Consider the following 12,297-nt stretch of genomic DNA (forward strand, 5'->3'; position numbering starts at 1 on the left):
AAAAAAAAAAAAAAAAAAAATAGTCATAACTTCAAAAACAATATGAATCACATTTATTACAATGTAAAAAAAAAATTAATTCTTGAAATACCTGAATGTAAATGCCCTGAAAATCTCATTAGAGGGGGATGTTCTGCAGCTCAACTGCTCACTCTAGTTGCACAGAGGTGTCAGGCAACAAAGTCAACACAAATGCCTTGATGAAATGAGAAGCATTATATGGATTGTTAGGAATCCTATCCAATGCGTTACTTCCAGTTTCGATATTGCGGGTACTTACTTGATATGAATTAGCAGCACTCGCGAAGATTTCCAAGGTTACAATACTCTGAGATGTAGAATCAAAAGCTATATGTTATTAGTATCACCATCCTCTTGCAGTACCCAAATGCTCAACTGATATGTATCGCTATGGATACATATCAGACCCATGAAGACACTAACCTCATAAGTAACTACTGGTTCGGGCAACATAACATATTGTTTCAAAAGTGGATTACATGCATATAATTCGGTTTGTTGATGTTTAGTTGTCGAACATAAAACCAAACCATTGTTTAGAAACTAACCTCATTTGAAAGATCAATCTCCATGTAAGACTGAGAAACATCTCAAACAAGACATCCCTATTTTCTACATACGCAGAATCAGCAATCAAGTTCATTCTCTTCGCCATAGTTTTCTTCTCCTCTCAGTTCTGTTTTTCCTCTTTGCCGAATTTTCCCCCTAAATCTTAGTTTAAAAATGTTAGGGTTTTAGCCGGACTTGTACTCCAAATGGGCCGGGCCTCCTACTGCGCGACAATCAAAAATTGCTTGTCAGTTTGCCTAGCTAATTATTTCTTCAACCTACAGCGAATCTAGTCAAACCATGAGCATTAAATTATCTTGACCTTAGCATTTCATCGTTCACTTGAAATGACTTAAAAACCGCACAGAAAACTGTTGGTAAACTTAATCCTCAGTCATACATTTTCTTAGGTATTTTATCAAACCGTTGGCAGACAGTCTCATATCCAAACATTACATTATAAAACAATAAAATGGGCATCAAACATTTACGGATTTGAGTTCAAACACTAGAAAATTAAGATCATCATCAACATCAAAAATCAGATTATAAGAAGAAGAAGAGGTGTGTACGGATGGAAATTGAAACGATTTTCTGTGTATACAGCCAGAGCTGAGTTGTTATACGGTTCAGCTTTAGAGGTGTCTATGGATGGAAAGTATAGCCATTTGGTTGGGGTGGAAATAGTACCTATAGGGGTACTAATGGAAATATTTTTCTCAACAAATGACTGAGTTGTCAGAGCAGTTCCTATGGTAATGTTCAAACTCAAAATTTTGTTGAGCCACGTGGATGGTCAAACATGTTTCTCCACTATGGTAAAGCAGGGTAAAATGAACAGATTTGATTTTCTAGGGCCCCATTAGTATTTCTTTTTAATATAAAATGTTTTGTAGGATAAAGATGAAAATAAAATATAATATTTAATTGAGATAAAATAGGATGAACTGAGATAAAATAAGGTTAAAAAGTAGTAAAATAATCAGGGATTGTACTTGGTGTCAATCCAAGAATCGCGGGCGTCAATCCAAGTGTCGCTGGCGTTTTTTGCATGAACGCGCGTCATTTCTTCTGACGCCAGCGTTAGTAGGGATGGCGCGCGTCCTTACAATAGACGCGCGCCTGATGTTCCGACTCGATGTTCAAATGATCAGATCTGTTCATTTGAACATCAATTTTCTGTGTTTGTTCATTCCATAGTGGGGGCAAAATGAATAAACTCCAAGTTTGTTCATTCCATAGGAATTGCTCTTATACGGTTCAGCTTACAGTTGGTCAAGAACGCAAGAACTTCCAATTAAATCATTCAAGACTGATATTATGAGTTCACTGTAATGCTTATGGTCACGCCAGTGCACCCTTAGTCATGCCTTATGCCGTGCAGAGAGTGAAATTCTGCTATGGGAAAATGCCGTTCTCTGCAGGTACATTGTTGTTCATAGTTAAAACTTTCTGAGAACAAATCCCAGTTTTCTTTTGTGAACAAGGTTGGGCTTAAAAAAAAAATTCCAGTTCTATTTTTTGTGAAATGCAAATACAAACACTAACTGAGACAAGAGTGCATGCAAACCATGATTTCTTTTCAGGTTAAGCTTCAATCAACATTGAAAAATTCCAACTACTAATTCTCAATAGGGGTGAGCAACGGACGGACGGTTGCGGATTAGGGGTCACCCGCAACCAAACCGTCAAAGTTGCGGATTTGGAAATTCAAACCGTGACCGGCCCAATCATCCGCGGATTTGCCCTTTGCGGATCAGCGGATTTTGCGGGCCGGTTGCGGATTAACCGCGGATTTGATCACAAGAATCATCAAAAAAAACTAAGTGTAGAAATTAGAAAGTTACAAACTAGAGTGCAGACGTTTTTTTAACACAAAAGAGTTATAATTCAGTAATTCAAAAGCAACAATAGACATAAGATAGTTAACAGCTAACACAAAAGAGTAGTAATTCAAATGCAACAAGTCTGGTGCCAAGCCATATGAATCTCTGATGCCAAAAACTAAAAAAGAGACCTTGGATTCAATCCGTGATAGATATGTCTGGAATTTCCTGCAAGATTTCTGCCGCATCTGTAAAATGAGGAGTTATAGATAATCAGTAAACACTATAAGGCAGATATAAGGCAGCAATAAACAAGAAGAAACAAAAACCAATCAGCATTGGTTAGTAAAGACCATTTAAAAGGGCTGATCACAACTAGACCGCAGACCCAATCGACATTGAGGAACAACAAGCCAGAGTTTTAAGATTGATTATGACTAATCAAATTCCAAGGAGACTAATAGAAAGTTATGCACGCAGACCCTATAATGAACTGATCAGGTCAAATTTGCACACAAAAAGTTATGCCCCATAGGTCCCAAAGTTGTAGCATCACATCAAAATATAGCAAGGTTTGACAAATCAACTTAATTAGTGCAAGGCTGATCACAAAGAGAAAGATGCAAAAACAAAGGAAGCAAGGTTTGAGATTTACCTAAGTCAATTTTTTCAACCGCTTCTATCAGCTCCTCGAGATTGATTGGTTTATCTAGAAGCCAATTTTGAGCACAGATCAGTGCTTGGACTGTTTTTGGCAGCATGGAACTTCGAAACTCATTAAGAACACGACCACTCGTGGAGAAAGCTGATTCTGAAGCTACTGTTGATACTTGCATAGCAAGCACGTCTCGAGCTATCATGGACAAGATCTTATACTTGGAAGAGTTAACCTTCCACCAATTCAGAATATCGAATTGTTGATTAAAATCCTCTCTTTTCTCTGAGAAATACATATCCAGCTCTGTTTTCCCCTCCACTGTTTCTTGATGTTTTTCAGACTCAACAAATCTGTTGATCGGATTCTGAGGTTCTAGTGAACGAGAAGTCTGTACTGAAGTTGTTGGTCTTGAATCCGTATCATCCCCTTTATATATCAGTGCATACTCCTCAAACATATTTGTTAAAATAAGTTTCACTGCAGTCATCATCTCATGGACCTCGTGGTCAACTGTAACATGATTCTCTTTCAGTAACTCTGTCAAAGCAAATCTAAGATAGGCTTCCTTGCGTCGTGGGTCAAGCAACACAGCAATGTATAACATTTTGTTGATTTTATCCACTGCCCAATACTTTTCATATTTAAGAACCATCCAGTCAGCCATGTCAGACAATAACACGTTACCATTCTTAACCCATTCTTGCAGTACGTCATTAATACAAATTACTTCGTCGAGGAATAAATTAGACGTGACATAAGTTGATCCAGAAAATTTCAATGTAGCATCATAGAAAGTTTTTAGCAATCTAACAAATGCACGAGCTGTTTCCCAATTAGAAGCAACGGGCCATACCTTAGGAACTGCTGGTACTGCTGGTACGTTTGTTTTACCTCTTGTTGGTGGTCGAGGGGGATTAAGAAATTTATCCGCATACCCTGATTCTTCAAATTGGTAGAAGGCCTCCTCATATTTTTCAGCTGCACTCAACATATGGTAAGTAGAATTCCATCTAGTCTCGCAATCCAAGCTAAGAAATTTGGTGATGTTAATCTTCCGTTGTTCAGCGCATTCCTTAAACTTCTTCAATCTTTCTGCTGATCCTCTAACGAACTTAACGGCCTCGCGTATCCTAGAAATAGATTCATTATACAAATCCATACCGTCTTTAACCACTAAGGCAAGGATATGTGCTGCACATCTAAGATGCATGTGCTCTCCTCCCAAAATTGCAGCCTTCCAACCCACAACTCTCTTGGACAAATAAGCAACTGCTTCATTGTTAGAACTAATATTATCAACTGTCAAAGTGAATACCCTTTCAATCCCCCACTGTAAAAGACAAGCTGCAACTGTTTTACCTAATTCCAGACCAGTATGATCCGTAACTGGACAGAAATTCAATATCTTCTTCTTTAACACCCATTTCTCATCAATATAATGACCTGTCAACACCATGTAGCTCATGTTTGTAACTGAAGTCCACGTATCAGTGGTGAGACATAACCTTCTACCATACTTTTTAAATTCAGCTTTCAATTTGTGGTACTCACTTAAATACATCTTCATGCAGTCTTTAGCTTCAGTAAAACGAGAAGGAACATCAAACCTAGGTTCTAGTTGATGACAAAATTCTAAGAAGCCTTCACGTTGTAAAAACATAAAAGGTAATTCATCTTTGATGATCATTCTGGTGAGGGCTGCTCTGCATGCATCTTGGTCAAACGAGTGATTCACAACGGAACGAGTCTCACCATTATCACTTACTTGAAAGGCTAACTGTTGTTGTCCAGGTGGAGTGTAGTTAGGACACCTTCTTTGCTTTATATGGTTGTTCATGTTTGTTGTTCCATGAGAGTTAGAACCCCCTATATCGTCTTTACCCCATGAAAACTTCCTTTTACAATGCTTGCACTGAACTTTAGGTGGCTTAAGATCAAGGCGCTTATCAAAATGTTGCCAGCAGTCTGATTGCTTCTTACCAGAAGCTTTCGGAGGCTTTGAAACTTCAACCAGAGATGATGGTGTAGCTGTAGATATGCTCTCGACGGTTGCCGGGTTAACTGTAGCCATGCTCTCATCAGGATCGTCAACAGGAATAGAAGGTCCCTTAGTACTTGAAGCCATCTGCTCTCAGATTCTCCTGTTCATACCCATTGACAGTAGATATTGAAAAATAAGATTGACAGAATCAATGATGCAATGATCTATAAACTAAAAGAGTTAAAATCAACTCAAATAAGAAGGCTCACTTTTGGGATATACCTTACCAAGGGAATGCTTTCTACTCGCAACAATATGGATTAGTCAGATTGCTATTTGAAAAGGGACAAAAAAAAAGAGTAAAAATTGCGAAAGTTATCATACAGGCATGCAACTACAGTATGCAGGCACAAAAGCTCATCATTAATAAATTTGCATAAGCTGACCAATAATATGAGTTATCGATGAGTGAAGCGGTAGATCTAACCGAAACTCTCTAATGTTGGATACGATGCTAGACATGAATATAATTAGCCGAGATGTTAGGAAACCAAGTTTCAAATTCGACCCACATGCTATTCAAAAAATCTAATCTTATAATGAATACATATTAGTAGCCGCTATGTAATCATGCTACCGTTTGCAGGAACCTAATTTTGAAAACAATAACCATCTAATAAAAATGATGTACACACTGTACCCACATATGTAATACTATAAGTACTCTAAATCAGTTATCAGTATTCACATGATTTTCCATCTTATGTACATGATTCACATCTTAAATACTACAGGAAATTGCGGATACACTAAAGCTAAATGACTCCACCAGCAATTTTTCTCTATAAGACTATTCTTCCATATTTATTAGTAAGGTATACTATTTGATAACATTTTACACAGAAGCTGTACTACTAAGCTACATACATATATGGCTACAAAGACTTGCAACATGCATAGGAGGAAAAAAATCAGTATTACAAAATGCAAATAAGAAGATATGTTACAGAATGCAGAGATAGCAACATCATACCCAAACAATTGTAGCACTGATAATACAAGCTTCACCACCTACCCAAGGATTTTAAATACTGTTCTCCTGAAGATTCTTCTCTCCAATCCGTGGATCTACCTTGTTTCATAAATAACATACATGAATTAGACAATCCACACCCACAACTGGTTTAATTTTCAGCACTGATAATGGTCTTTACCGACCAAATCACCCAAAATCTCTAAATTGGAAGAAAAAACTAATTTAAGAAAACCCTAAATCAAACATACTCAAAATTATTTTGACATCTAAGAAAATTCCAAACCAATTAAAACGAAATCAACATCACTAGAACATATAATAATCATTGAAAGTCAAAAGAAATGAAAATGAGAGAACTACTTACAGTTACTGATGCTGATGCTGCTCAGAGAAGAAGAATGAATGAGAGAACTAATTTACTGTGATGAGAAGAAGATGAATCGAAGGATATTTACTGTGAATCTGTGATGAGAAGAAGATGAATGAGAGAACTAATTTACTCAGAGAAGAAGAAGAATCGAAGTCTCTTCTCTGAGACTATTAGGTCTCTTTTCCTCTCGAAAAAAACTGATGCTATTAGGTTTCACCGAAAGCTAAAGATGTTTATATATCAAACTCCAACTTCCCATATTGTCCTTAATACATTTACTAAATTCCCTATATGTCCTACGGTGCGGGTAATCCGCGGTTATCAAATCCCAACCGCAACCGTAACCGCACCGCGTGCGGATTTGAGAATGCACCCGTGTCCGGTCCATAACTCTTGCGGATTGGTTTTCACCCGCAATTTTGCGGACGGATACGGGTCAAATCCGCGGTTCCGGTTTTTATGCTCACCCCTAATTCTCAACTATGTCTAGTTGCTGGACATCGCTTTTGGCTAAAATATGGTCTGGCTTGCAAGTGCTAGCAATAGTACCAAAGGGGCCAAGGGAGCAAGACTTTAGAGATATTGGAAGATATGGTCTAAAACAATGCAATAAGATACCATTTCTGCAGCATTTCTATAAAGGGGAAATTAGGCTCAGGCCCAACCCATGGATAACCCATAATATGAGGCCCTTAATTAAAAAAAGTTTAAATCTAGGCCCCGAGTTTTTAAAAGACCTTGATACCCTTATGCATATTGTCAAGCCCATAATTAAATAAAATTTAAATCTAGGCCCAAAATTATTAAATCTAGGCCCGGAATTATTAAAATACAGTGCGAAGGTGTAAACAGAAGTTACACATGCATATGGCATGTGTAACCAGAAGTTACACATCTTTATGATATGTGTAATGCAAAGTTACACTTGTATATATATGCAAATAAATAGACATCAAAAAAAAACACAAAAAAAAAGTTATTACTTTAATATTCATTTACAATAATTTCTTAGCATGTGTAACTAGAAGTTACACACGCATCTGTTTAGTGTAATTGAGAGTTACATATGTGTCTATCTAGTGTAACTGAGAGTTACACATGCATCTGACTTGTGTATTCAGCGTCAACTCCAGTTCCAGCGAGACCATTACCACGTTTAAGCAATTAGCTTTTATGAAGTTATCTAAAACCTGAAATATAACAACAAGCAATCAGTATTTATACGATTAAAATGAACAGTACATAAAACAATGTATATTCCAGTTTCACAAGCATCTGACTAGTGTAGCTAGTGGTTACACATGCATCTGAATTGTGTAACTGAGAGTTACACATGCATATAACATGTGTAACTAGGAGATACACATTCATCTGGCTAGTGTAGCTAGCAGTTACACATGCATATGACTAGTGTAACTAGGAGTTACACATACATATTGATATGTGTACCCAAAATCAGTATGTGTAAGTAAAAGTTACACATCTAATTAACATGTGTAACTTGCAGATACACATGCATCTGAATTATGTAACTAGGAGTTACACATGCATCTGACTTAGATATGTCAACATAAAATCAGCAAATCCATCTCTAAATGAATAACACTAGCAAAAACGAGAGGTGACTATCAAGCAATTACCAGTCATAAAATAATACATTTAACCTTGCAAGTGAATGAGAATCTCTTAATTAAGATATCACTGCTTCAGCAGAAAGACGTTGTTAGCACTGTATTAACAGAAAGACGTTTTACAGCGCTAGTCTAGATGTACCTAAGCCATTTTCATATTATCGATGACGAAGGACATTTTAAGCAACAGAAAGTAAAGCTTCAGACAGTAATTATACTGGCAGAATAATACAAACACCTGGGAACCTTGTGCTAGCACATTAATATCGCAAAAAATGATCACACAACTGATTCAGCAGGGTATAGATATGAACCCAGGAAAACAAAATGCATGTGTAATCAGTAGTTACACATGTAAACAATAGTTACACATGCATATTAGCATAAGTTACACATACAATCATCATGTGTAACTAGAAATTACACATCTAATTATTATGTGTAACTATAAGTATAACCTGCATCTAATTAGTCTAATCTGCATCCACTACTACTCCCTACTACTAGGACTTGATGTTCTTTTCTCAATTTCATAAATATAACCACTATAACATATCCCATCAAATTAGCATGTGTAACTATAAGATACATATGCATATCCCATCAAATTAGCATGTGTAACTATAAGTTACACATCTAATTTGCATGTGTAACTAGTAGATACACATTTATTTGGCTTGTGTACCTAGAAGTTACATATTTAATTAGCATGTGTAACTACTAGTTACACATCCATAGTCTGCCAATGCTAGTTAAACGTGCAAATTGTCATGCATATGGCTTGTGTGATGTGCAGTTAAACAGATGTATGAGTTAAGTGAAACCATTCCAGACCTATATCCATATACTACCTTTCAAGAAAAAGAAGTAGCTAGTCGTAAGTAATCAAGAAGTCTTACTTGATAACGGTGTTCACTTTATCTGTCTGGATGTTTTACATCTTCTTGAAAGCATCCTTATTTTCTTCTTCTTGTTGTCTTCAATCTTCTTCATTGCGGACTCGGTGGTGAGTGGGTATTTCAGGATCTGGTAATGGTCCAGCTTGTTCCTTGGTAGTGCACTAATATATTGGTACTTGGGATTCCTTGCCTTCTGCAATGTCTTTGGCCTGTGAAATATGACTGATGTGCAGATATTCTTAGCCTTCTTCTTAATGGTTGATGCTCCAGCTTTGACAGCCTTGGAAGCTTTGTTAGCCAGCACCTTGGGGTCAGCCTTCTTAGTAACTACATGACAAGCAAATGATATCAGTACCATAGCAGCTAGAACACTTCTCATACAAATGAACAAAACAGGACATCCAAAAATCAAAAACCAATGGACACAGAATAGTCAAATCTATCTCATAACTGAATAAACTAGAGCAAGTATACAAAACTTAATAGTTCACCCTTACAGAGTTACAGACTCTACAAAAAGAAGGTAAAATAAAAAAATGTTACAGTTAGATAGAAGTTTCATATTAGGTTACATATGCATATACCATCAAATTAACATGTGTAACTATAAGTCACACATCTAATTTGCATGTGTAACTAGTAGATACACATTCATTTAGCTTGTGTACCTAGAAGTTACACATTTGATTATATGTGTAACTACTAGTTACACATATATAGTCTGCCAATGCTAGTTAAATGTGCAAACTGTCATGCATATGGCTTGTCTAATGTGCAGTTAAACAGATGTAATGTGCAGACCTATATCCATATACTACCTTTTGATATACATTCATTCAACAGAAAGCACAATAACAAAAAGGCGAGACAAAGCAACATAAACAAATTAATAAGTCCACAGTTCTTGGTAGAAAAACATGCCTGCCTTGTTAACACCAGGTCCAAGAAGACGGGGAATTTGCTTGATAACAGCTTCTGAGGCTAGAAAGCATGAAACTTCTTTGCAAGCTTCTTGACCAAGTTCTTGTTCTTGTTAAGCTTCTTAAGACCTTCAACATCCATGTACTCAAGACCGATCTTCTGAGACTGTAATCATAAATAACAAAGTAAGATTATTACAAGAGGCAAAAACAATTTGGTCAACTCACCAGTGTGGCCTTGGTAACTTGAGAATTCAAGAACTCAAGCAAATAATTAAAAAAATAACAACATGAAGATGTAGCCATCATAGCGAGCCATAAGCTTATTAAGACAGAGCAAGGGATTTGATATAAACACTCTGATTTGAATTCTTTTTCAGTACACATAACATTTGATATAACTTTCACCATGTTGCTAACCTCTATAAACGCATTGGCAATCATTCCTGCATCTAAACAGTCGAACACATAAATAGAGGGTGTCTTCAGCTAGGAATCCAAGTCGCTAATAAAACGAAGCCATTCAATTAGAAGCCATTCAATTTATTATGATTAACAACCAAATAAAACGAAGGAAGGCATGATGGACTTACAAGTATATTATGACTCTTGAGGCTGAAGAGAAAAAAAAGCTCATAATGAACACTCCCATATAGAGCTTCTCCAAATTCCTTTTCGTCAAGTAGTTTTCTGTTGTACCTCAAAACAGAGATTACCTGATAAGTGATAAATAATACTGATATTTATGGTTTTTGCCAAATCAATGAAATTTCACTACCAAATAACCAATTTTAAGAACAAATTGTGACCAAAAAAATAGCTCACAAAGGCTAAACTTTGCAAGTATTAACAGAATACAATTTGTGATTCAGATGGCCACTCCATCCTCGATAAAAAAAATGCAGGCCTGGAAGAGAAAGTAAGCACCTGACCTTTATTTAATCGAACACCTTTCTTGGCTAGGCAATCGGCCAGCACAAACCATGGCAGTTTCCTTGTAATGAAAGCTTTAATAGCATTGTAGAATCTGACGAAATAAGAAAATTCATTATTCCATGCTCTACAGCCCTTTCAATGGATTCAATAGCATTCTGCAATGTAATTACCACCAGATTCAGCATTGATAAAATCCCCAATGACAATTTCAACTGAATTTGATCGAAATCAATGAGGTTGGTGAATCTAGTGGGAGAAACTATTAGATAGAGCCCAATTGGACCATCAGAATCTTAAGAGAGAACGTTTTAATTCGTACCTAGCAAATTTACTAAGCATTTATCTAAACAGACTGATATGAAATCAACATGAACGGAGGAGCGGCAGAATAATAATTGGATTTGAGATGGATGAGGATATGATACCTTGATGGATTTGAACACTTAGCTTGACCAGATTGGTACTGTAATGTACCCTCCAGCATCGACTCTGCCATAACCACCCTCTTCTCCATCAGATCAATCTATCTCATAGTCTACTTGTATTTCCCCTGCATATATACATCTGGTCTATCAGGATGTATAAAATGCGCAGGCATCAAAGATACACATCTAATTACATGCCAAGACCAGATGCACATCCAAGAACGACTGTAATACAAGTATCATGTAAATAATTGAAAAGAAAGTAAAGACTTACCTTTAATTGAGTTGGTTGCATTTAAAACTTTGACTGAGGTTTCTAAAAAGATGTAACTTAAGAACATATCCGGGAACAGCCAAGGAAAGTTCTCTGCGTTAGTTATCAAGAATCAGAGGTTGAAAACCATATTATCTTGTTGCAATAGCAGGAAAGCTATGAAAATAAATTAATAACAGATAAATTCTAAATAGGTCCAAATCCGAAAGTATTAAAATACAGTGCGAAGGTGTAACCAGAAGTTACACATGCATATGGCATGTGTAACCAGAAGTTACACATCCTTATGATATGTGTAATGCAAAGTTACACTTGTATATATATGCAAATAAATAGACATAAAAAAAAAAACACAAAAAAAAAGTTATTACTTTAATATTCATTTACAATAATTTCTTAGCATGTGTAACTAGAAGTTACACACGCATCTGTTTAGTGTAATTGAGAGTTACATATGTGTCTATCTAGTGTAACTGAGAGTTACACATGCATCTGACTTGTGTATTCAGCGTCAACTCCAGTTCCAGCGAGACCATTACCACGTTTAAGCAATTAGCTTTTATGAAGTTATCTAAAACCTGAAATATAACAACAAACAATCAGTATTTATACGATTAAAATGAACAGTACATAAAACAATGTATATTTCAGTTTCACAAGCATCTGACTAGTGTAGCTAGCGGTTACACATGCATCTGAATTGTGTAACTGAGAGTTACACATGCATATAACATGTGTAACTAGGAGATACACATTCATCTGGCTAGTGTA

The 12,297-nt window shown here is 36.3% G+C and overlaps 1 protein-coding gene and 3 long non-coding RNA genes across 7 annotated transcripts in view; all 4 read right to left on the minus strand.

The window, feature by feature from the left end:
* Positions 1–4,717: 4,717 nt before the first annotated feature.
* On the minus strand, positions 4,718–6,802 carry LOC113322503. Of its 3 annotated transcripts, none has more exons than XR_003347167.1 (4): positions 6,436–6,802; positions 6,069–6,167; positions 5,318–5,336; positions 4,718–5,195 (listed from the first exon to the last, which is right to left on the minus strand). It is a non-coding gene; the product is annotated as an uncharacterized LOC113322503 (long non-coding RNA). The 3 variants fall into 3 exon arrangements; XR_003347166.1 differs by having other exon boundaries at positions 5,318–5,367; XR_003347165.1 differs by lacking the exon at positions 5,318–5,336.
* Positions 6,803–7,517: 715 nt separating this feature from the next.
* Positions 7,518–12,297, minus strand: part of LOC113339712 (60S ribosomal protein L23A-like) — an 8,310-nt gene continuing 3,530 nt past the window's right edge. Inside the window, exons 2-3 of one of the 2 annotated variants that reach the window (XM_026584946.1) lie at positions 8,972–9,298; positions 7,518–7,631 (exon numbers count right to left, since the gene is read on the minus strand). In XM_026584946.1, the coding sequence (XP_026440731.1) occupies positions 8,985–9,298 (314 nt within the window). In that variant the 3' untranslated portion in view covers positions 7,518–7,631; positions 8,972–8,984. Of the gene's footprint in view, positions 7,632–8,971; positions 9,299–12,297 lie in introns of those variants that run through there. The other variant, XR_003355099.1, reaches the window with a different exon arrangement.
* LOC113339730 lies at positions 9,899–10,856 on the minus strand. Its single transcript, XR_003355101.1, has 4 exons — positions 10,824–10,856; positions 10,485–10,607; positions 10,312–10,396; positions 9,899–10,057 (listed from the first exon to the last, which is right to left on the minus strand). It is a non-coding gene; the product is annotated as an uncharacterized LOC113339730 (long non-coding RNA).
* LOC113339723 lies at positions 10,907–11,721 on the minus strand. Its single transcript, XR_003355100.1, has 3 exons — positions 11,527–11,721; positions 11,253–11,377; positions 10,907–10,982 (listed from the first exon to the last, which is right to left on the minus strand). It is a non-coding gene; the product is annotated as an uncharacterized LOC113339723 (long non-coding RNA).

The sequence above is a fragment of the Papaver somniferum genome, chromosome 1, assembly GCF_003573695.1.
Source record: "Papaver somniferum cultivar HN1 chromosome 1, ASM357369v1, whole genome shotgun sequence".
Lineage (NCBI taxonomy): Eukaryota > Viridiplantae > Streptophyta > Magnoliopsida > Ranunculales > Papaveraceae > Papaver > Papaver somniferum.